Consider the following 24,342-nt stretch of genomic DNA (forward strand, 5'->3'; position numbering starts at 1 on the left):
GGGGTGGACCTCACAGAAGCCCCCAGGAAGATCATGAGATCTTGCAGGCAGAAGGATGAAAAATAACTGGCATGAGTTGAAAAGAGAAATGGTCACCCCGTAACTTCACCATGGTGGCTGAGGCACAGTTTGGCCAGAGAGGCTGTCCAGTCCCCATATTCAGATATTTTCAATCCTCAACTGGATGAAACCTTAAGAAGCCAGCCCTAACCTGCTGTGAGCAGGAGGCTGGACCAGAGACCTGAGGTCACACCCAACCTGACTTATCCTTTGATGAAACCATGAAATTTCTGTCCTTCTTTCAAATGTCATCAAGATGGTAGAATGCTCAGAGATCATCTGGCTACATGCATCACCTACTGGGTGTACCAATGTCTAGACAGAAAAACCACCTTAGTTCATAAACCATGTTTCCTTCTGAAGCCAGGCTGAAGGACTGCATCACTGAGCTCAGGTACCACAAACACTGGCTGTAGTAATTAAGGCTGAAGGACCATGATGAGTCTCTCACTATTACACTGCACGTGGCAGCCAGGTTTCACTCAGGCCTAATTGCAGCTGAAGGGATTTCCACGTGGAGCTCATCACCTTGTAAAACTACTCATCAAACCCTACCCTTGGCCCCTATGTGGAGTATTGGCACCTCAAGGCAAGTTGTAGGCAGCACATCCTGCCTGTGCAGGAGACAGGCCAGAGCCTGGCAGCTGATGTGACCGCTGGCTACAGCTGCAAGGTGGACCAAGGCTGCCTGCCCTGCTCAACCCATGGCTTTGTTGGCCATCAGCACCCTGAAGATGCTGGCAACCATATTAAGATGCTGGATTTTTTTTTTCTTATTGTCTACTGCATTTGCATCATGTGAAAAACAGATGCAGTACCAATACATTTTTTAATGTAACTGCACACTTTATTTCAAACAAATAGTTTTAAATGTGAAGATCCTGTAAATTATCAATATTTATAGAATAAAATTTTGCCAGAGAAAATCTTGGAAAAGTGGAAGTGTCAAAATTTGGCTGTGCTAAACTGAATGGAACTGATTGCTATTCAAAAGGTATTTCTCCCTATGTTTTCATGTAATTGACTGTTAGAATACTGTTATTCAGTGTAAATTTTACTTTACAGATCCTCAGCAGACTGCAGTCTTCCACAACTGATTTACAATCAAAAGCAGTTTTTACTTGATTACATTAAATCAAGCCACCTGGTTTCCTGTTACACACAGCATAGCAAATGAAAAAAGAAAAAAAGCCTGTAAGGTGACCACCTAATCCAACTACTGTTGAATGGGTAAAAAATATTTAAAAATAAAAATGGTATTCTAAACCATCCACGTCTAGTCAAGAAGAACTGTATGACCATTTATGTCCTTTGTACATATTTATTTTATTATTCTTTACCTTATATAGGCTGGTAAATGCCACATTTTTTGATTAATTTATTTTGCAGAAATGTACAACAGCAGAAATTCCTCACAGATACTCAGCTGATTTTATTGTCTTACTCTACAGAATCCTGTACACACAGAGAATAGATTAATTCACAGAAAAACATAATTTCTTCTTAGAATACCACATTTTACAAGACTGCAATTATACAGCAATAATTTCCTTCCAGCATTGCCTATGTCAGCATATTCTTGTATCTTTGTGAAACAGGCATGTCTTAGAGATCAATTTTGACTATAAATATACAGTTTATGTTAGTCCTTCTATGTACAATAAAAGACAAATTACCCAGCAGAAAGTAATAATACTTATATATCAGTACAGATTTGAACTACAGACCCACTTCTTTAACGAAGCTTACAGTATGAAAAAATAAGGATACCTTTACCTACTATAATATCTTTTAGTGTAATATCTTTAGTTTCTTAGCAGTCAGTGATACAAGCATTGCTTGTTTTGTGTAAAATATATTATTTTAAAATACCAGTACACTGTCCTTCAAGTTAGAAAAATATATTTATGTCCTACAGAAATTTTATTGGATTAAAAAGCATATAAAAATATGGACCATCATTTCAGACCATATATGAAATTAGAAACAAAGTAGAAGAAAATGTGTAATTATTTAAAGATATCTTTTCTGGCTTAGTGAGGCACTTCTGATTTTTCATTAAAAAAGAACAAAGCTTAGTTAGAAATTTAATGGCCAGGGACAACTTTTGGCTACTGAGTAATAATACTACATTATTGTTGTGGCTGAAGAAGAGCCAATGGCACATGTTTACACCCATTCAGTTTAGAGGATAAAGAGTACTGTGGTCACAGCAGGAACAGGTGAAAAACACCAAAAAGGGATGGTAATTTAACAAAGGGCAAAGAGCCTTTCTTAGTGGTGTTATTTACTTTGCATGTGAAAAGCTACCAGTCTGTACAGAGCAGTGGGGCCCCAGCCAAGTGCCCTCTCAGGCTGCCCCAGTGCTGCTGCCCTGAAGGAGCCCAGTGCCTGCAGGTGCCTCAGCCTGAGACCAGCCAAGCACAGGCAGCTTCAGAACTTTGGGACCTCACAAACTGTTTTGGTTATCCTCTCTCTGCTAGGACAACTAGGACAATTCAACCTATGAGGTTAATACAGGAAATCAACAGGCTAAATCTTTCTGTATTTCAAACTGTTAGAAGTGTCTAACCTTCAATCCAAATTAACCTGTTTCAAGTCAAAGGCAGAAATCTGACCAATTATGTAAACTGTAACCAAAACTGTGCTTCCATGTCTGAAAAGCAGATTTCCATGCTCAGCTGTCTTTCTTTTGGTCAGTTTCTTGGTGCTGTGCCCTGTGTTGAGCTTTTTCTCCTACATTAGAAGTACTTCACATTGCTCACTGCTCTTGCAATGCTGAAAAGTCCTGGTGTGGAATCTGCCTCAACAGCAGAGCAGAACAAATGCCACCAGGGACATTGCTGCTACACTTCTCAGGAATGCAGAAAAAGAACATTCATACAGCAGAATACGCTGTAAAGATTTCAGAGGTTTCATTTTGTGAGGATATTTGTTCAGTGGGAAGGATTAGCTTTATCATTCTTGATAATGAGGAAGATCGGAGAAACAGCAAATTATCAGCAAAGTAACTTCTTGGTTTTCTGTTAAGTTCTGTAAGAAAAAGCAGCTCAAGCTAGAATTTGTCCATTCCAGCACTGCATAGCTGGCAGGAGCCTAACTACTGCTTGCTGACTCAGAGGAAAGCCATCCCTGGACTTACACTGCCCAAAGCTCCACAGCTGTTTACCTTCTATTATTTGGGGAAGGGATTTTTTAAACATTGTTTTTCCCTGCTAAGTGAAACAGGAAAGGTGAAGTCACACATTTAACACAGAAGTCAAATGCTCAGCTAATATAACATATGAACTCCCTTGAAACTAAGGAAGCTGTACCCATTTATAGCAGCACAAGAACGAGCTCAGCTTATTTGACATGTTTTTGCCTGCCCAGAAACTACCACGCTATTGTGTCCTCTCAGCACCACAGTCTCTTCATAGCTCTGATTCTTTATCTATCTCATCCAGGTAATACTCATCATCGGTGGTGGTATCACTGTCTGAGTCCGAGTAAGCGGCTGGGTCTTCCACGTGGGTATCAGTCAGCTCTCGGGGGGATGAAGCAGCTGATGACATTTTGCTCCCAGCAGAACTCGAGCTCAGAAGTCCAGCCCTGTTTATAGAAGAGCCCTCTGTATCCCTGAAAGCACTAGGGTTATTAAGAAGACACGGTCTCCATAATCGCCCCTCTGTGAGCGACCTCTTGATATTTTCCAGGAAAGCCAGTTGTTGCTCTTTGCCAAATATACCGAATTCCACAGACGGATACATTAAATTTCTAGTGCTGTAACATTTTTCATCGTCCGACGCCCAGTTTTCATTCTCATCACAAGACAACAGCTCTGAGTAAGATTTAAATCTCTTCCCATGTATGCCATCCTTGGGTAAAATATTGCTTCCTGAGGCAGAGATCTGGAGGGAATCCCGAGCACAAATGCCCTCGGAGAGGTGACGCTCGCGCTGGCTCTTCGCGTGGCCCTTGCGCAACTGATGGCTATTGAGGTTAGCGTTTTCTAAGCTGGTAGGCTGAGAGGTATTTTGACTCTCACCAAGCACTGTCTGGGAAGTCAAGTTTTGCTCTGGACGTGTGTCTGCCTGCAAGAAGCTATTTACATAGGTGTTAGAGTTTTTGTCAATTAAAAGTGTCGAGGGAGGAGTGCAGGACAAACTGCTAGTTCTTCCTTTCTCTTCGTCCACTGAGTATGAGGTAGTAGCACTGGGAGCAATGGGCTGGCTTTTGCTTTCTAACCCGAGATCAAGTGTTTGGGAATTCTTATTTCTTGTGGTTACTGCTTTATCTGGAAATAGGGTTGTGAGCCTTGGCCTATTTTCCACTTTCACTGCAGTTTTTTGAGGACTAATAGCTTCCTTCTGGGTGTATGAACTTGTAAAAGACTTTCTTTTGGTGTTAACAAGCAAAGAAGGATCATTCTGATTTTCAGTCTTCTTATTGTCAGCTGTTCTTGGTCTTGGAGTATTCTTGTCAGAGTTCAGACTGTGATTCTGATTTTCATTGTCCAACTCCAGGAATGGCTGGTGGGAATCCATTGAAATCAACGAGTCAGGGGACATGTTGTCTTCTAAAGAAGGAGCATTTCCATCATTCTGTGAAAAAATGTTACTTATGTGTGGTTTGGGGGGTAAATTTTTACTTGAAAATTTACGACTTGTTTTGTAAACAGCTGCCAATCTATTTTTAATTGAAGGTCTGTTTTTCCTTTTTTCTATATCTTTGACTTTGTCTCTTGCACAGTCAGAGAGAAGCTTGTTCTCCTCTTCTGCACTCTGTGTTACGTTCTGATCTTGTGTAACCCTGGGGACTTTAATGTTCAGGTTGCCCTCACTATGTCTCTCTAATTCCTGAAAACCACTGTAAACTTTACCCATATGAGAACTCTGTGAGTTTTGCTCTTTTTTAATTTTTGAATTCATTACTTCACCTGTATCTGTGCTAGCCACTTTGTCTAGCTGAAGTAATGGATCAGCACTGGAAGCTGTGCTTACCTCAGATGCTTTGCTTGGAGACTCTGGCAGCACTTTGCTACAAAAGTTTAAACCATTCTCTTTTTTTCTTGAGCTGTCAGCCCTTAATTGCAGTCCACTAAATTTGCTATTACACAGAGGGGTGGTTCGGTGTAGGACGTCTACTCTCTGTTTAATTTGGGAGCTGTCCCTGTACACATCTTCCACGGGAGTAAGTGGCACATCAGCATGCTCTGTGTTACCACTCCTTCCCAGGGAACTCTTCTCTCTGGAGCGGAGGAATAAACTGTTCAGATTTTTCTTGTTCACTTTTGGGGGCTGAGAGCAACTTTCAGAGCTTCCCTTCTGTACAATATTTTTATTTGTTGAATTAGAGTATAAAGGATTCTCTAAATGTCTGCCTGGCTTGGGAGGGGTTGATAAAGTGGACATTAGTGGTGTGGCTCTTTGTAAAATTTCCTTCTTTTCTTTTACATGTATTTCTGCCTTTTGGCTGCTTGAAGCAACAGAAATGGCTTTACCTGACTTAGCCATTATTTCAGTGGATTGTGAGCCACCAAAAGAAATGTCTTTTGTCACCACATCAGAAAGTACATTTTCTGCTAATGAAAGATATGCTGAATTATCATTCTTGTTAGGTACCACACTCACTGACTTCTCAGAGCTAGGGGATAAGTGAGAATTCTCTTCTTCACTATCAGCAGCAGTTCTTAAATTCTGAGGTTTGACCAGAACTGAAGATACTTGGTCAGAAGAATTTGAAGGCACCTCTTTTTCTGAAGTAGTAGGGGAAAAAGCATTTGCTACACTCACATGACCTTCATTTTTCTTGTTTTGTATTCTTGGTGACTGAGCATTTTCTTTGGGACAAGGTAGATCTGCATCCTCTGAATTATCTCTAAAGAGGCTACAAAATGTTTTTGAATGCCTCCGTGGTAGTGTGTAATAAATTGAAACTAGTTCATGATATTTCACATGATCTTCATCAACACAAACTGTAAAGGTGCTTGTGGTTTTATATTTCTGCAAAAAATTTCCCCCCTCCTTATAATCTGAAAACACAGAGGATTCTCTTCTACTTAGATGTTTACATCTGTCCGTCAGATCAACTGATGTGCTACTACTTTTTGAATCATTATTATTTTTGGTTAAAGGACTGTGGTAATCTATGTTACCTGTGGAAGCATTTAATGATCCTGATGTTAAAAAGGAACATTTTGGGTCTAAACAAGACATATCTCTTTGATTAGAATAAGAGGTGTCAGCTCTACGCAGAGTTTCAGACCTTAAACAATCGTATGTTGTTCTACTTTCTCTAGGCAAAGAGATGGGTGTCTCTGACATAATACTACCAGCAATGCTAGCTGATTTTCTAGGCAGAGTGTAATAAATAACAAGGGGGTCAGAAGATTTGGAGATGTTTCTGCCAGGGGAGCCAGTAATGCTGCAGCTACTGGCATGTCTTGGTGAGCTGTCTTGCTTGTGAAACCTTCTGATACAAGGTGAAGTACTCCTCATTTTTTCAATTCCTTTTTCAAGGCAAAAATAACTTAAACTATTTTCAGAGGTATTGGGGTCTCCATCAATGCTCTGCATATAAATATTTCCCGAATTTCCATTTCGTGGAGAACTAGTAGTGAATTGTCCATTACAGTCCTTAGTAACTAAAGTGCTTGCATTTTGCAGTGTTTTCTGTGAAATCTCTTTGCTAACACGGGTTCTACTCACGTCAGCTGTTTTCCTCCCTTCTGCTTGAGAGTCAGTAACAGTGCAATTTACTGAAGACCTAGTTAGTGTTCCTAAGCATTTAGCATTGTCTTTATGAGAAAGTGCTTGAGGAGAGTTTTGTGAGAAACTAGATGAGTGCTCAGGAGGACAGGACAACATGCCTTGACAGTTTGCTAATTTTTCAGTGGATAGAGCAGAAGTAACATTCAGTAGTGAGGACTGTCTCTTTGTAGTAGCTTTGTTAAGGGCTTCTGCACTCCAGTTATCCTGTTTGTTGCTCTCTCTTTGTGCTGCATAATATAGATTATGTTCCCATTCTTTCTGACTTGGAAGAAAAGGTTCCTTCCTGCTCCCATCAGCTGGCAAAATACAGGGAGGCTGACTGAACACACTGTTGGGTGGGCAATCATCTTCCTTCATTTCTACATTTCTTTTATCACTATTTGATGTATAAATTTTTGCGGTATCTCCTCTGGCAGTGGCTTGGGTTTGTCTCTTTGATGTCATTGTGTTAAAGAGAGATACATCTCTTTGCCACATGGCAGAAGCAGGGCTGGTAGAGGAAAAACTCCGTGCATTGATGTAGCTTGTGTCTGCTTGTTGAGGGACTGACTGTAACAGCATGCCTTCATCTGGCTCTTTCACACCTCCAGACATTTCCAGGTGTGTAAAGTCTGCCTTAGTACTCCTCTGGGTAACAACTGAATTCCTGTTCAGTCCTGTAGGTTTTGGTTGGTCCTTTGAATTAGGAAAGATTGACTCATCAGTTCTGATACCAGATGAAGAAACGGAAGAGTTACAACTTAGCCAAGGCTGACAGCTCTCACTGAATTCTGAAAAATTTCTGTTTGTATTTCTTGTCATCCTTTTGATACTTGTATTTTCTGGAGAGTACACATGAAAATCGTTCTGCAAGCGCTGTGAACCAAACTTGGCATTCTTTGTATGTGCCCACTGGTGGTCATTTAAATTAGCCATAAACACTTCAAAGCTGGCATCAGGGGAAATAAACACTTCATCACTGTAACACTGAGGAATATCAGCCCAAGAAGAATAGCTATCTTTTCTTCCATAAGAATTTTTTTGGCTTGCATATAACTTGCCATGACAAGAGGTATCTCTATAGTAGGATCTAGAGAGATTATTTTCTGATTTGTATAAAGGATAGTTTTCCCAATTATCAAAGGGCAACGGAGAAGTAGCTTTGTCAGGGCTACTAACTCTACTAAAGCAATTACTGCTTGAAATAGATCTTCTATAGTGGTGTTTTGAGTGGTAACTTGGGTATTTCTTGGTTTCTTGTAAAGACCTGGGATATCTAGCATGGTCTGTAGCATGGAACTCCATCAGTGATTGAGTTCTAAACATTGTTTCTGGAGTTTGTTCTGAGGAATCTGGTGTGTTGTTCCATACAATGGAAGACAGAGGAATCCTCTTTGGGTTCTGCCGACCAAACCTTGGTACAAAACCATTCTTGCTCTCCCTTGCCAACGGATGCTGTAAACTGGATGCCGACAGCTGATCAGAAGATACTGAGGATGGACATCTCCGCAGGGAACACACAGAGTAACTTCTGCCAGCTGTATCCCTGTTCACACAGCCCTTGTGCCTAAACCCGCTGCTCTGTGCCACGGAAGGCGGGTACAAGCTCCCTTCCGAAGACCGTCCGAAAGAAGCTGCCGACAGCCTCCTATGGCGCAGACGAGGATTCCCATCGGCCGCCTCGCCGTAGCTGCACTCTTCTTGAAAGGCTGCTTGGTGCCAGTTTATGTATGCACTGTGTAACTTCCTGGGTCTGATGAAAAGCTTGTGCTCATCTTTGGCCCTTAGTGTTCTCAGCCCATCTGGGAAAAATGTGCCAGGTGTGTCACTCCAGTCATTTCTCTGTTGGACCCTACTAGCAGAGTGCCTCTTTGAAGTAGGGAATGCGCTACTACTTTGGACATTTGATGCACTGCTAGTAGAAACTATCCTGTCCAAGGGGTCTTGGGTTTGTTCCTGGGCCAGCTGGTCATCCAGATCACTTAGAACTGCACAGGGAAAAAAAAAAAAAGATAATTGGTTTTGTTTTCTTTAATAATCTTCTCACCGCTTATGCTAAAAAGTTTTGTGTACTACATTAATAATCAGACCTGGCTTTAACAGGAGTCAGCTTCTCAGCATTCAAAACCCTTCCCAAACCACACATTCTTCCTCCATAGGACCTTTCAGCAGTCACCCATTATGACTACAAAAAAAAAAATGCTCTCCTCCATGACTGCTCTTTATGTAAATGTTAGTCTTTATGCTAGTTAAAAGAAGAACAAAACAATTGGAAGTCTGAGTTTGCACTCACACACTGTATACGTGTGTGTGTGTGCATAAACCTTCCAAATATAGTCTGTAGGCAAAAAAACCCCCCAAATGAATTCACTATGCCACCATGGACCTTTCTGTGTGTTCACAAAGCACAGTTATGATGTAACTATAAGAAAAAAGAATCCTGCAAACCATCAAACAAGCATATTCAGTAGTCTGGCATGTCCACTGTTTGTTTCATTCATAAAAGAAGTTCTCTTTTGAATTGCATGAGCACTGAAAATGGCATTTTCTGGATAAAAAAGGGTAATTAAATAGTTAGGAAGCTGTGATTCAATCTAGCAACAAATATGTGTTTATATAAATATATATGGGCAACCTCATGAACTGGAATTAAACACTGTTTGCAAGATATTCAGTCAAAAGACTGACAGCAATGTATTAAAACTATTTTTATTGTCAAAACCAATTATGCCTTTGCTAATTGTATTCTGCTATTTTCAAAATACCACACATAATATACAATGGATGTGATTGTTTTGTTACAGATTTTCCTAATCCACTTCAATACATAAGACTGAGTGATCAGTCATTACAGATCCATGCTAACAATACAAAAACATTAAGAAAACACTGATAAGATGTATAGTTGCAATAAAATCTGATCCAAAGGTACTAAAATCCTCCATTTTTTCCTAAGTTTCTCTTCAGCACACAAAAATGAAGACTCCTGAGAAATTCAGAACAAGAAAAAAGATGAGTTGTTTCTGAATCTTCCATTGGGAGGATATGAACCAAGCTAAAAAAGAACCTTGAACTTTTGACTGGGGGTATAAAAAGGCTCCCAGAAAACTAACTGAGGCCGTAATGCCTCTTGCTTCTGTGGTTTGTGGCTTTACAGTTTATAAAACCATGCCCAGTAATTAATCATTATCAAAATTATGCATGCAGGAAACTGGGATAGAATCCTCACATAACCATATGTCTGCATCTAAAGGGTGCAGTATGGGCTCCTGGAAGAAACAGCAGAGAGAACTGTGCACAATCACATGGGATTCTCCTGAACTGTAATAGTATGAGATGAAATGCATTCTGAGAGTGGTCACTGACATCTCCTGAAGTCAGTGTTGGAGTAGACATTCTGCTGTCAGACAAAGACAACAAAAAGTAGCCACTCTGCCAGAAATGAGCAATGTTTTACAGCCTGTGCTTTTGCAGAAAATTTTCTCAAACCACAGTTGCTTCTGGTAACAATATTATCAGACAATACCAAAATAAGGATACACACTTACCACTGAAAATCTCCTTCTCTAGCTGTTCATCCCATTCCAGTGTACTTTTCTCCACTGTTTCATTTTGCTTTGTATCAAAAGAATGACTTCTTGTTTCAGTTGACATTGGGGAATTACACATTTCAGCCTGTTAAAAACAGTAAGGTAACCTGGTTTCAGTTCTACATATGGGTTCTAATCACATTTCACACCTCACATCACAAATGTGTCACAAGTCCCAGAGGTGAGCAAACTCTGTCAGTCCATTAAATAATGTATTATTAAAATACTCAACTGAGGGTTGTAAAATTGCATGCATTTTATAGACTTCTACACATATAATAAGGGGAATTACTCATCTTCCCCTCATCCTGTAGCGTGTTTTGGATAAGGGCATAGTTTACTTATTTTGTCCAAATGTATCCTTACTGCACTGTATCTCTCAATTTAGTTTACCACAATCCCTTCTTCCTTGACCAGTGTATTTTAAAATTCACACACTGATCTCCGAACAGAGATTTAATAATTTAACACTACAGTCAGTTTTCTTATTGCAAGACAGCAATTAGTGGTAAAAGTGGGGAAAATGTCATCCTATTCCCCATCTGTGTTTGGATTACATGTTAAACTGAGAGGTTCTATCCCACCCATATTTCTCTCAGCTCACAGTCTCAGATGGTGGAAATGCAGGCAAACTGTTTAACTGCTGAATTATTTTAGCTGAAACTCTTCCTCTTTTTTTTTTCAAAAAACCCCACCCTACTACTTTTTTGTTTGCCATATTAATAATATTTTACTCTTCTAGCTATAATATAGCTTTATATAATATGTTTATATAACATGTTTATATAACAGACAAGATTCTCTGATAAGATCTTTGCTCAGTCATATATTAATATAGATTATCCCATTGTTTTTGAAATATGAGAGAAGGGAGGTGGCCAGTTTACATCCTCTGTGCCTTTGATTATACACTGTATACCTTCTTAGTCCCCTCTGTGGTTATACCACCCAATTGAAGATGAGGAAAAACATGTTAGTAACACAGGGTAATAAAGTAATTAAGATAGAAAATATAATCCTTGGAAGAAAATCTGCTATTTCAACAGCATGAACTTCAATTACATCAGAAATAAATCTGTTGTTTTATCCTTAAAATGAGCTTGGGGTTATAAAATGGAACATCCATCCATCCATGCACCCACCCATCCATCCATCCATCCATCCATCCATCCATCCATCCATCCATCCATCCATCCATCCATCCATCCAAAAAAAAAAAAAAAAAATTCCTACTTCAAAATTTACATTTACATGGTAACTCTCTGCATGGAAAGTTTGCACAGGAGGTTCTAGCGTACTGCCTGTCCAAGCCAGCTTCTCTTTTTCATCCTTGTACAAATAAAATGAAACAAAGTAAATACACAAGATTATTGTTTAGTGTGAGTTTTGATCTATTTACAGGTTGGTTACAGTTGCCAAGATACATGAAGGTCTTGACCTAGGAAAAGATCCATGCAATTATTCTGTCATTATGAGAGAACTGAAATCTGGCAGAGCCAGAATTAGGACCTAGCTAAGAAAGTTTAGGATTTTAACAGGCAAGCACAGATATTTTACTCAGTATTTAAAACTAGAATGGCAAGAATACTGTTTAAACAGATGTTAAAGCAGCAGCCTACACCAAAGGGACTAGTTTTTGAAAAGTCTGTATTTAAACATTGCAGACAGTAAATTGATAAGCTACTTACCGTTGCCATTTCTTCCACTTTTGAGGATGGGCTAGCAGAACTCTCATATCTGTAGGCAGAGGGATTTAAATGTTGACTTTGAAAAGGAACTTGATGTATTTCATCAGGTAGTGAATATCCAGCAACTTCCCATTTCAACAACTTTTGAGAAGCATCTGAGGAAAACTTGCTCTATTAAAGAATTCATCCTTACCATTCCCCTTTGCCAAAATCCTGCAAAAATAAAGTGCTGGGAAAATGAACCATTCGGTCTGGCCTTGTCAGCTTACAAACTTCATAACTGCACAGCCAAAAATGAACTCAACCTATTAACATCTCAGTGTCTGCAACAGCCATAAAGTAGTTGTTTCAATCCAGCATTATGGTAGGATGGCATTCATTCTTTTTCCAAACAACAATAATTTAGTGGGTACTACTCATAGCCTAAGTTATATACTTGTTAATCTCTGAGTGGTTTGCATCTGCAATTCTATGGTTTTTCTCTTCCATTTCACCCTGCTCTGCTGCAGAGCTGTGCTCTGTCCCTGCAAAGGAGGAGAGACAGACAGCTGATTGGTTTTGGTGTGAACTTTGGAACTTGCTGCTGCTCACCCCAAACAGCCTTTATTTACCAATTTTTAAGACATGGTAGAAGGTTCATCTGCCTTCCTAGGCTATTCAAGGCTGCAAGGGCTTGGCAGAGAATGGCTCGAGTGCCGTAACACAGTGGTTAGAGCAAGCCGAGAAGCCCTGGACTCTGTTTGATGGGGTGACTTGCAGAAAAATACAGAATAAACCCAAAAAACAAGAACAGGACTAGACTTCACTAAGTCTATTTGAGTCTGCAGATCCTTGTATTACAACTAAGCAAACCCAGTTCCTTCAAAAGCCCTGAAGGAAATGTTGTTCAGCCTGTGCTTATTGCCAGTTCTTCCTTGTCTCAGAAACTGCTTTTTCCCAGGAAGTTAATTCTTGGGAGAAAATGAGGTAGGGAAAGATGGTTCTGCTCAGTCCTGTTTGTCTCAAAGTTTTTTTGAATGACCTTGTTCTTAGGCTCTTAAAAGCTCCCTGTGCTCAGGTAGACTACTTTATTGTGCTTCAACAGCAAGTATAAACCGGCTTGCTGGCAAGTTCTTTGTGGCCCAGCCTTTCCTCCTGAAGTGCTTTGTCATTTGTTTGCAATGTGCTTGCAGGCAGGGAAGAACAGTTGAAAGGTGCAATTTGTTTTTGCTTCTGTAATTGTGAACTGTAAAACCAGGATTCCTCTCTGACATGGGGTCCAACTGAAACCAAACAAGCCTGTTGACTTCAGCGGGTTTAGGATTTGGCCAGACAGTCTGAATCTGAAATTCTTAATTTTTCCTCGTAGCTCTGAATAAAAACAGACATTAAATCAGGGGGTTACCTCTCCCTTTGAATTAAGTTTACAGAACCAGAACTCAGAAACGTATGTAGCTTTTCCTTTAAACTTAAAAAAGTTGTGTTCTAATGCTTCTAAAACAAAATAAGAACGAAACTCGTGTTTCAGAGCTTTTACAATGATTTCCTGCAAAATTAAGTTCAGTAAAATCCTGTGGCTTAGCAAGTTACCTTCATTTTGCTTATATGCATAACAAAAATGCAAAAGCTTTGTTAGAAGCTTTCTTCTTCAGCTTTACTGTGCAAAGCCACTCTTTGGCAAAGCCCAAGAGCACAAAGCTCTCCCCACTTGATGCTGTATTAATTGCAATGAACCTACATGAAGTAGACATGTTAGTTAGAAATGTCAGTTAGAAAAGTCTTCTGATAGTCTAGGCAAAATTTAAATTTTCATTTGCACCTCTGGCACTATTCTAAATTCATCTGTGTCTTTACTGCCATGGTTCTCTCTGAAATAACTGATCACTGCATCCTGCTTTATTTTTCTCACAGCTACTTTTTACTGATTGGGTTATTTTAATAATTTTTCCCTATGCCAATCTCTCAATTTCCCAAACTGCCTTATTATTTTCTATGAACTGTTTTAAATTTTCCAGCATTTCAAAATTAAAGTTTTTCTTACTTTCAGAGAAATATTGCTTTATTTTAGGAAAAAGTAATTCTGTTTCTTCTTTTGTTAATGACACTGAGCAATGTTTGCAATATTTTGCACATAATGCATATGCACATTCTTGTAGATATTGTCTATTATTCATAAACAGGAAAAAAATTAAATACATGTTCATGCTCAGAAATATTTGTCATCTGGAAAACACTCCTCATTATGAAAAGTGAGAAATTATATTTTATACTTTTCCACTTACATACATATGTATCTTTTTAATGACAATCAAATGTAAGATTAAAAGTAAAAGATGACTATCACTACTGGCAACAATAATAAAAATCCATTAATTAAAATCTGCTGCAAATTAGTATTTTCACAGATGCAAGGCACCTGTCTTCCCCAGGCTACCACCAAGCTGTCTAACATTAGTATAATACATTTTCTTCAATACTATTCTTCTCAGTACTACATAAGAACACAACTAAAAACCAAACACACAGCTCATATATGCTGAGAACACAATAAAACAGCAGTTTTGTCCAGGATGAATCACACTTACATATTAGAAAAGAGTAAGGATGAATTCAAGAAACTTTGAACCGAAAGTGCTCCAACATTTCCCTGCCTTCAGACTACAGTTACAAACCTTTTATGAGCATCTTCTGCATCTCCGAGTAAGCGCCCTCCTTCCTGCAGCATCCATGATTTGTTCTCACCGTAAAAAACCACCCAGCTGACGAAACTGCCTCTCCAGGACTGAAAGGACCCTCTAACCAGCCATTAATGTTTATCCATTGAAAAGCTTCTGCCAGGCAGGCTTAGAGGATTTACAGCGCCGCGTCCTAGAGTGTTTCGCTAGCTCTCCAAAATAACTCTAGCTGGTGAGAGGCAGATTATTTCTGTGCTTTGCCTATGCATAAAGCAAACCACATGCCACGGCAACACCTAGAAGAGGGTGGGGGAAGTTTTCAACAGAGAGGCGTGACTAGAAAATGTAGCAATCAGCTCAGTTACACGTCAGGATTGACTTGTTTATTTTTCAAGTTGTGCTCGGTCAGAAATCAAAGGCACCTGCGCCTGAGATACGATACATTTTCCATGGAAAAGCCAGATAAACACATATGAGAAAAGCTGATGTAATGAGTAGGAATGGTTTGGGGTTTTTGCCTTCTTAAATTAAGAAATAATTTCAGTGCTTAGATTCTACAGCAAAACCTTGACCTTCGTGTGTGCATTGGCTACCTCACTGTGCACCAGGATAAAGCATCCTTGAAACCTGATTCTCAGTTACACAAGTGTCCCTTTATTCTTCAGGGAAGTCCGTGGCCCAGTGTTTCTGTGTTCCAGGATGAGGGGCATTACCAGGTCACACAAGAGAGGAAGGAGAAGATGACAGGTACAGAGCAGTGTTAACACTGCATATTCTTTTTCTATGTTGTGTTGTTATGTAAGAGAATTGTTACCAGTGAACATCCACAAAGCTAACCTCACAGCCTCCACTCAAACCTCTCCTTAAATCTGCTGCTTTGATACAAACACTCCACAATAGCAAGCTGCTCTGTTACAATCTACGTATCAGACTAATCAGAATTTCTTTAGAGGCTTGCACTCCCTGTCGTTGTTTCTTACAGCTGTTCCTTGTTTTACCATCATGCCAGCAGGGAGCCCCAGGCACAGACCAGAATACCAGTCTGGGACTGACTGAGTAAAAATCAGCTTTTTGTACCAAAGATCTTGCACCTCTATACTTAGATTTCACAGCACTGCACAGTGCAGCTCTAACCTGTGATTGCCAGTCCCAAGCACTACCATAAGATGCACACAGGAACAGTAAGACTTCATTCACACGTTGCTGACATACAGCCATACAGGACAAAAGTTAGGAGAGAACAGGCAGCCTAACCAGCCTGACTGTAGCTCCCCCCCCACCTTTCCCTCCAAACAGCAGCTTCAGCCCTGGGAATGGCCAAGGAAAAGGATGCTCTTCAAACAGCTGCTCCACAGCTGCACATGAGACCATCTTTGGTACAGATCCAAAAACCAAGGCAAACCAAAGTCCTGAAACCAAAGCATTGACAAAGCACAGAAGGCAGAAGCACCAAGAGCCGTCCGGTTTTCCAGGCTGGAGCTAAAGCTGCAGGGCTGCCTCTGAACTGCCTGGGGCTAGAAATGGTGGGAACTGATGCAGCAGAGCTGCCTGGGGCTGCTGCTCTCTGCCATGACTTGGAAAAGCTATGCTTTCCTATTGTCTCAGCCATAGGGCACCAGATCCCCAAGCACCTTACCCCGTGCCCTCTTGAGAGGGAATTAATCAGAATGCTGCTGCTCCTAAGTCTAGAGGTCTTTCATATACTTTAAATCTTTATGCAAAACCTGAACAAAAGAGTTTTAGCCAAGATACTCTACCTACTTCTTTTGACTTAGTCCTCTTCTGACACAATACAGATAATCTCTAATTACAGGACCAAGTAAAATCCCAACATTCCCAATGAGGTAAAAAGCAGGAGACTGGAAAAATAATTTAACAAAGTTTTCTAAAACTAGAATTTTGTTCTAAAACACAGAACAATTCACTGACTTTTTTAAAGCTGGAAATAATGTATGTTCTGATTATAGCTCACCGTGGTTGCTTCTGAGTCTGGGTTTTCCTTGATTTTCTAAAGGAGGAAAGCCAAGCAAAAGGTGATCTGAACCCCAGAAAGGAAGCTGCAGTGTTCTTCTGTGCTTGAGGATTTGTGCGGGACGACATTTTTATTTCTTTATGATCTAAAAATGTAATAAAAAGTAGATTTGTTTCAAGCTCTTAATTCATACAGTATTAAAATATACGTAAAAGTTATGTCCTCATAAAAAATTTATTTTGCTTACCTTTTATGTCAGGAAAATCCAGTTTTGACATTTTTGGACAGACTATGTGGCATACTGGTTTATAATGACTAACTAGAAGACAGAGAAAGATAAACAGGTTCAAAGTTTCAAAAGGTATGATTGATTTTGGGTGATGCACGTGAGATACATGAGGCTGATTTTCACAAAGTAATCAGCGCTCAATCACTTGGAAATCATACCTCTTTTAAAATACAGGCAAATCAACCATTTGAAAAGTAAGGTACCCACTATCATTACTCTCTTTTGTGACAACCCAGAATATACAATGACCTCACTGACTGTAATGTAACTGCATGACACTAACTCAGACTAAGGTGCCCTCTGTATCATAGAATTCCTTACAATGGGATTCCTGTGGCCACTGGAGTGCCTTTTTTTTTTTTTTCCTGCTACAAACTGCATATCACATCTTTATTTTCAATGCAAGATAACATGAAGGATTTCTTTGGGAAAGTTATGACTTGTTTTTTTGAAACAGAACATAAACTCAGTCTGCCTGTAAAAGCAGCTGGCATTTGGTGGGAAGATGAGGATGAATATTGCTTATAGATTAGGGAAACTGCAGGATCTGCACCACAACACAGTGAAATGGAGGGTATAAGGAAACACAAAGTCACTTAGGAATAAGACATTACATTTTTTTTACCATTTAAAGCAATGCATGCCTAAAACAATACAACAGCTTTAAAATGGTTTATCTAATGACTGTAGGAGAAAGCAAACCCAGGAATTAGAGCAAAGTGCCATTTATAACAGTAGCAAGGAGCAGCATTTTAGACATTGTTCAAAATGAAGTGAATAATTCATACCAGGTGATTTAAATCCTGTGTGTTACACACGGCTTTCCCTCCAGTTACAATCTCTGTGAACTTCAAAATGCTGTATTCTTTACCCCTTTCAGAGCCTAATCTCTTGGCATTGACTTGACAGTACAGGTGACATCAAGAGAGTCTTAATAGCACTCTGCCATAGCCAGGATGGTCTAGAGATGTAGACACAACAAGGCTTGCAGGTAGAAGTAGTACCTTTTATTTAGCCAACTTATACTGTTGGAAATATCAGATGAGCCTCTGAGGCACACAAGCCCTTCTTCAGATCTGAAATAGAAACAGGTGCTTTCAAAGTTAAATACCAGAGAACAATTACACAGAGTTTAGTCAGTTGACCATCTCTGAAAGAGAGTTGGTAGCTGAGGACTAGAGAGGATGTTTGGGGAAAAGGGTCAGGACAGACTGAGATGTGTTCTGTGCAGGTTTGTAGTATCAGGAAAACGTTTAAGGTTTCACTTTTCTTTTGAAATACATGACTCTGCTTCCAGTTGCTATGAACCACAAATAGGAAGAGCTCAATGAAAAACATACAAAGGTGTGAATGGAATAAAAGCATATATTAGCCATGAGAATTATCTAGACAGAAGACAAAGGTACAGAATACCATGCTTTTTATAGAGGCACCATGTTTCTTCTGCATGTTCATTTTGGATGGGCATCAGAACCTGTGAAATGAGATCTCAAGAAATTGCTTCCTGGTCAGGCCAACTTTTCAGGCTTTGGCACTCACCCTGATAATAAGCACTGGCATGCCTTTAGCCCAGTGTTACCAGAAAAAGGTTTCCACTGGTATATTCAAGGCTTTCTCACCTAAACTCATCTACTTATTCCAAATGTCATTTAGCTGCTTTTAGTTCTTCAAGAAAACTAGGCAAAACCAAATTTTTTGTGCTGGTTTTGGCTGGTATAATTAATTTTTTCCACAGTTGTTTGCATGGGGTATGTTCTGCAGTTGTGCTGGAAGCAGTGTTGGTAACAGAGGGATGTTTTAGTCTCTGCTGAGCAGCTCTTACACAGAGTTAAGGCCTCTCCTGCCTCTCACCCCACGCTACAAGCAAGTAGGCTCAGTGTGCACGAGGAGCTGGGAGGGGACACAGCTGGGACAGCTGACCCCAGCTGGCCCAAGGGACATTCCAGACCATACAGCACTGTGCTCAGCATATTAAGCTGAGGGGAAAAGAAGGAAGGGAGGATGTTCAACTTGTTTGTGTCTGTCTTCTCAAGCAACCATTGTGTGTGATGGAGCCCAGCTTTCCTGGGGACAGCTGACCACCTGTCTGCCCACAGGAAGTGGTAACAATTCTTTAGTTTCTTTTTCATGTGCAAGGCTTATCCTTTACCTATGTAACTGCCTTTATCTTAACTCATGAGTTCTTTCACTTTTAGCCTCCTGTCTATCCTGATGGGGGTCAAGTGAATGAGCCACTGGGTGCTGCTTAGGTGATGGCTGGGTTAAACCACAAGAGTCCTTTAGGATGCTCAATGTAGGGCTCAAAGTGTTTGAGATAACAACAGAGCTCAGTGGAATGTGCTAGACTGAATTTGTCACTGCTCTTGCTGTTCAGCTATTGCTGACAGGCTCCTGTGCTTGCCATGGGGCTTGCTTGCCAGGCTGTAAATTAGAGCCTGGTGCTCCTTGGTGGAATGGTTATGTGCCATGGTTATGGTGTACCTCTGAAAGGACTGTGACCAGGAATAAGTCCATGGAATGTACACCTCGAAGCATCTGTGGCTGTGCATGTGGTCATGCTGGAGAACCTCAAAGTGTGTGGCCATAGACAAGACCAGGACAGAGCAAGTACTCCCCTGCAGGGACTGCAGCCATGGCTAAAGCCATGTTGGAATTGGTGCATTTCTGAAGGCATTGTGGCCCATGGAGGAGGCCATGCTGGAAAAGGTCCACCTAGGATGGTCTGGGGATGTGGATAAGTCCATGCTGCAGCAAGTACATTCCTGGAGAGACTGTGGCTCTACTTGGAGCAGGTATACCTCTGAGACACTGCACTATATGGGTAAGTCTAAGCTGGAGCAGAGGCAAGGTGAAGGCAGTGGAGTGGTTAATGAGGGTAAACTGGATAGTGTGGGACCTGAGCATAATGTAAATGGTATGGAATAAGGAGTAAAGAATGTGCTGGGTTTGGCTGTGATAATTATTGCCATGGTAGCTAATATGGGGCTATGGTCTGGATTTGTGCTGAGAGCAGTGTTGATAATTCAGGGATGTTTTCCTTACAGCTGAGCAGTAAGGCTCACACAGAGCCAAGGCTTTTCTGCTTCTTACCCCTCTCCATCAACAAGTGGAGTGGGGGTGCACAAGGAGGCAGGAGGGGACACAGCTGGCCCAGCTGACCTGGTGGATATCCCACACCATATGGCATCATACTCAGCATATAAAATCCAGGGGAAGAAGAGGGAATGGGGGATATTCACAGTGATGGCATTTGTCTCCTCAAGTCACTGTTACACTGATGGAGCCCTGGAGATGGCTGAACAGCCTGACTGTGGGGACTGCTGAATGAATGCCTTGCTTTGCTCACTTGTGTGGCTTTTGCTTTATCTATCACTGTCTTTACCCCAATTCACTTTTAGCCCTCCAGTTCTCACCCTGTCACACAGTGGGGGAGTGAGTGAGTGGCTCTGCAGTGCTTTGCTGCCAGCTGGGGTTAAACCACAACCTTTTTGTACAATGCAGACTTCACTGATTTGATTGGGAAACTACCACTGTATTTACTATAATTATAGCAATTTCATTTTGATTAATAAAGACATTTTTTACAGTAAGAACAATTAACCACTGGGACAGCCTCCTCAGGGACATGGTAGAGTCCCCATCACTAGAGATTTACAAGATGTGACTGCAAACAGTGCTAAATAATCTCATCCACGTTCCCTTTCCTATGAAAACTGGACCTGAAGATCTTCTGATGTCCTTCCACCCTGGGCCATACTATGATTCTAATTATGGCATAACAATATCAGGGATTTTCTGTTGTGAATCCCAGCCCTGCTTTTTACAGAACCTGCTTAAAGAAACATACCCATTTTGAAAATATACCTTTGGTAAAACTATGATATGAGAAGAAGCTCAGTGCAATTTCAGAAACTGCTTTACTATTACACTCTGATATGCTGTAAGACATTGGTTTGGTGATCATTATTATTTAGATAAGGAAGTGGACAAATGTAACTCACTGGTGTTTTTGCTCTTCCTTAGCTGGTGCTCTAATGGTGGTTTTAACATTCTATTGACATCAATGTAATTCTGAAATTTTCTTCTTTTTATTTCTTCAAACCATTCTCCAGTCACTCCCTGCAGCCCTTTTTCAGACTTCTTCCTCTTCAGAAGTTTGCTAAAAAGGAAAACAATAAGCCATTTTAGATATTACAGGCCCATCATTAGGAACTGTCCCTGTTGTTCATGAAAGTATTTACATATGTAGTATATCTCTACATATAATGACTTTTACAATGTCAGTGAGACATGATACATTCACAGCAATCACATAAAAGTTTTAGTGACAGCAACATTCTACAGTTTAACAAATGAGATTATGGGACCAGGTTAAGTGGATGACTAATATGTTTGCATTATTCTCTTCCTTGAGGAAGTGCATCTTTTTTCCTTGGAAGAATAAGTCAATCCATACGCATTCTAAAACTAATTGAAAGTAAGATTAAGTTGATCCAATAAGCAAATTAGAATAAACAATATTCTAAATAAGGCAATTTTTGAGATACTTATCCATTCATTTAAGTAAAAGCACTAACAAGGTTACTTTTGTTTTCTAGCACTAGATCACTGACACCCTGACAGTGAGGTGTCCACTACACATTTTCCATGCAAAGGAGAACAGTAAATTGTGAATTCAGCTAATAGATATTCATGGAACACGTTCAACAAGTTTATCACATTTTCCTCTTTCCTTGATGCATAGTGATTCTGCCTGTGCTCAATATGGATGGAGGCAACTAATAATGAATATGAATGTTCTGCCACACTGAGGTGCAGCCTGAGCAAGCTACACACATGTGGCTGCAACTGAAGAAGATAGTCAGTAGCAAGTTCAGGTTTTAGACCAAAAGGTCATAGGAATGAATTGTTTAGCTGGACAGAAAAGAAAGGTACAGTTGCAAGGGAAGGGGAGTAGTGCAGGGGATATGCAAAGTTACTTGTTTTCAAATTACATTACACTAGTGTTGAAAGTATAGATGCAAATACAGCAATTCCACACCCCAACTGATTCTGATGGTGACAGAACAAGACTTCATGCACAGCCTGGAGATGTAATACCAATGTTTGAGCAAGGCCCATGTGTGAATCTGCCCCCTTAATCAACAGTAAAAATCTGGGTCTAGCAATACAGATGCTCCCAGAGAACGTAAGTTAACTCATGTGAGACAATACTACTTCACAGAACAAACCTAAAAACCATCTGGTCTGGAAATGGATATATTTTGATCTGGATATAGAGTTCACTGTCCATACCAGCCCCTATCATGCATCTGGTGGCATCTGATGGACAGGAAGGCTGGAGGGAGACATTTTTGGGAAATGAGTATTTCTCTTGAAGAAGATTACACAGCTACACACACGAGAACTAGCCATTCCAAGTAAACTTATTACAAAGGCAAAAATGTTAATGATCGCAGATATTACCGCACCATGGGAGTGACTAAACACCGTAAATGCACTGTGCAGCCTGGAACGCAGCCTAACACTGATGTGCAGCAGGAGGGGATGAACAATGTGCTCTCAAGAGCCAACTGCATGACCTCACTCCTGTGGCCTTACCAAAGGGGATCCAAGACACTGGGAGGAGTAAAAGCACCGAGGGAAAGGCGTGAGCTGCTTGGGGAGTGCCTGCAGCCGCGGCGGCTGCCCGGGAAACAGCGCCTGGGCAGTTCTGCTGCAGTCCCGACAGCCGAGAGCATCTGCTGGGGTCATCCCCTGGCTGCCAGAAACCAGGGGGGCTGAATCTCCGCTCCGGGGGCAGGAGCCATGGGATCGCTCCCGGGGCAGGAGCCATGGCATCGCTCCTGGAGCAGGGGCCATGGGATCGCTCCCGGGGGAAGGGGCGATGGGATCGCTCCCGGGGCAGGACCCATGGGATCGCTCCCGGAGCAGGGGCGATGGGATCGCTCCCGGGGCAGGAGCCATGGCATCGCTCCTGGAGCAGGGGCCATGGGATCGCTCCCGGGGGAAGGGGCGATGGGATCGCTCCCGGGGCAGGACCCATGGGATCGCTCCCGGAGCAGGGGCGATGGGATCGCTCCCGGGGCAGGAGCCATGGCATCGCTCCTGGAGCAGGGGCCATGGGATCGCTCCCGGGGGAAGGGGCGATGGGATCGCTCCCGGGGCAGGACCCATGGGATCGCTCCTGGAGCAGGGGCCATGGGATCGCTCCCTGGGGAAGGGGCGATGGGATCGCTCCCGGGCAGGCGCAGCCGCTCCCTGGCGCCCCCCGGCGGCCGCAGCCCGCACCGCCCGCTCCCGCTCCCGCTCCCGCTCCCGCTCCCGCTCCCGCTCCCGCCGTGTCCCGGGGCAGCGCCCGCGGCCGGGAAGCGACGGGCCGAGCACGCAAACTGCCACTTGCTGCACATCTACGCATTCCAGAGCAAATGTTAAAACCCCGCAATCACCCTTGTATCGACCATACCAGGCATTGCACGAACATGCGTTAGTCTTTACTGGTGCATGCTTAGCATTGTATGTAGTCGTTATCTGTGAATATGATGCTTTTGAATTGTGCTGTCATGCCCAGCTCATCAAATAAATCCTTTAAACTGCTAGTGCATATTTGTATTTATGCACACACAGAGGCCCATATATGGAATCCTATGTATGTAGTTATTTGAGTAAAGAATAATAGTTAATGAGTATGATACACGATATGTAGTTGCAATACTGCAAGACTATTAAGTATTTCTCCTTTATGATGACTCGCAGCCAAACCACATCATTTCCCTACATAGCTGCTCTGTCAAGTTTACGTGCCCCCTCACGATACTAATGAAGGACAGTTGTGAGCCAGAAGGAAAGCCCATCTCAAGAAACAATTACAGCAGGAGATGGTATCTGCACTCAGTATTGCAATGAACCTGCCTCTGAGGCAGCACTATTGTTACCCGGATTGCACATTATGTATTGAGACACTGCACCTTAGGAGTGTCAAAACACCTATTGCCCTCTAAACCAAATGTACTAATCCTGCTTCCCAGTCTGCTCCATCTATCCTTACTCATCTGCCTACAGTTTCTTTGTACACTTGGAGCCACTACCTTTTGAGAGGAGACAACACCACTGTGACTGGGAAAAGTATCTATAAACTACTGTGGGATTGAAGGCAAATCCATTCCCAGGATTACTTACACAGACTGCTCCACAACCCAGTGCAGGCAGCAACCCTAAATGACCTCACAGGCTCATTATCTTTTCCCATCTATTATTCTACACAACATCTAAACTAATGAATCACTCAGGAGCAACTTCTTCACACTGTTTTTAAAGCTATCTCTTCCTTATTGGCGCAATGATTTCCTACAGACATC

At 41.4% G+C, this 24,342-nt stretch overlaps 1 protein-coding gene across 3 annotated transcripts in view; it reads right to left on the minus strand.

Moving 5' to 3' along the window:
* Positions 1 to 2,656: 2,656 nt before the first annotated feature.
* EXPH5 (exophilin 5) overlaps positions 2,657 to 24,342 on the minus strand; it is a 35,074-nt gene continuing 13,388 nt past the window's right edge. Inside the window, exons 2-7 of one of the 3 annotated variants that reach the window (XM_079298665.1) lie at positions 20,986 to 21,143; positions 16,943 to 17,014; positions 16,696 to 16,840; positions 12,070 to 12,118; positions 10,340 to 10,466; positions 2,657 to 8,779 (exon numbers count right to left, since the gene is read on the minus strand). In XM_079298665.1, the coding sequence (XP_079154791.1) occupies positions 3,474 to 8,779; positions 10,340 to 10,466; positions 12,070 to 12,118; positions 16,696 to 16,840; positions 16,943 to 17,014; positions 20,986 to 21,143 (5,857 nt within the window). In that variant the 3' untranslated portion in view covers positions 2,657 to 3,473. Of the gene's footprint in view, positions 8,780 to 10,339; positions 10,467 to 12,069; positions 12,119 to 14,720; positions 16,377 to 16,695; positions 16,841 to 16,942; positions 17,015 to 20,985; positions 21,144 to 24,342 lie in introns of those variants that run through there. The other 2 variants (XM_079298666.1, XM_079298667.1) reach the window with 2 other exon arrangements.

This window comes from Erithacus rubecula (assembly GCF_903797595.1).
Source record: "Erithacus rubecula genome assembly, chromosome: 1".
NCBI lineage: Eukaryota > Metazoa > Chordata > Aves > Passeriformes > Muscicapidae > Erithacus > Erithacus rubecula.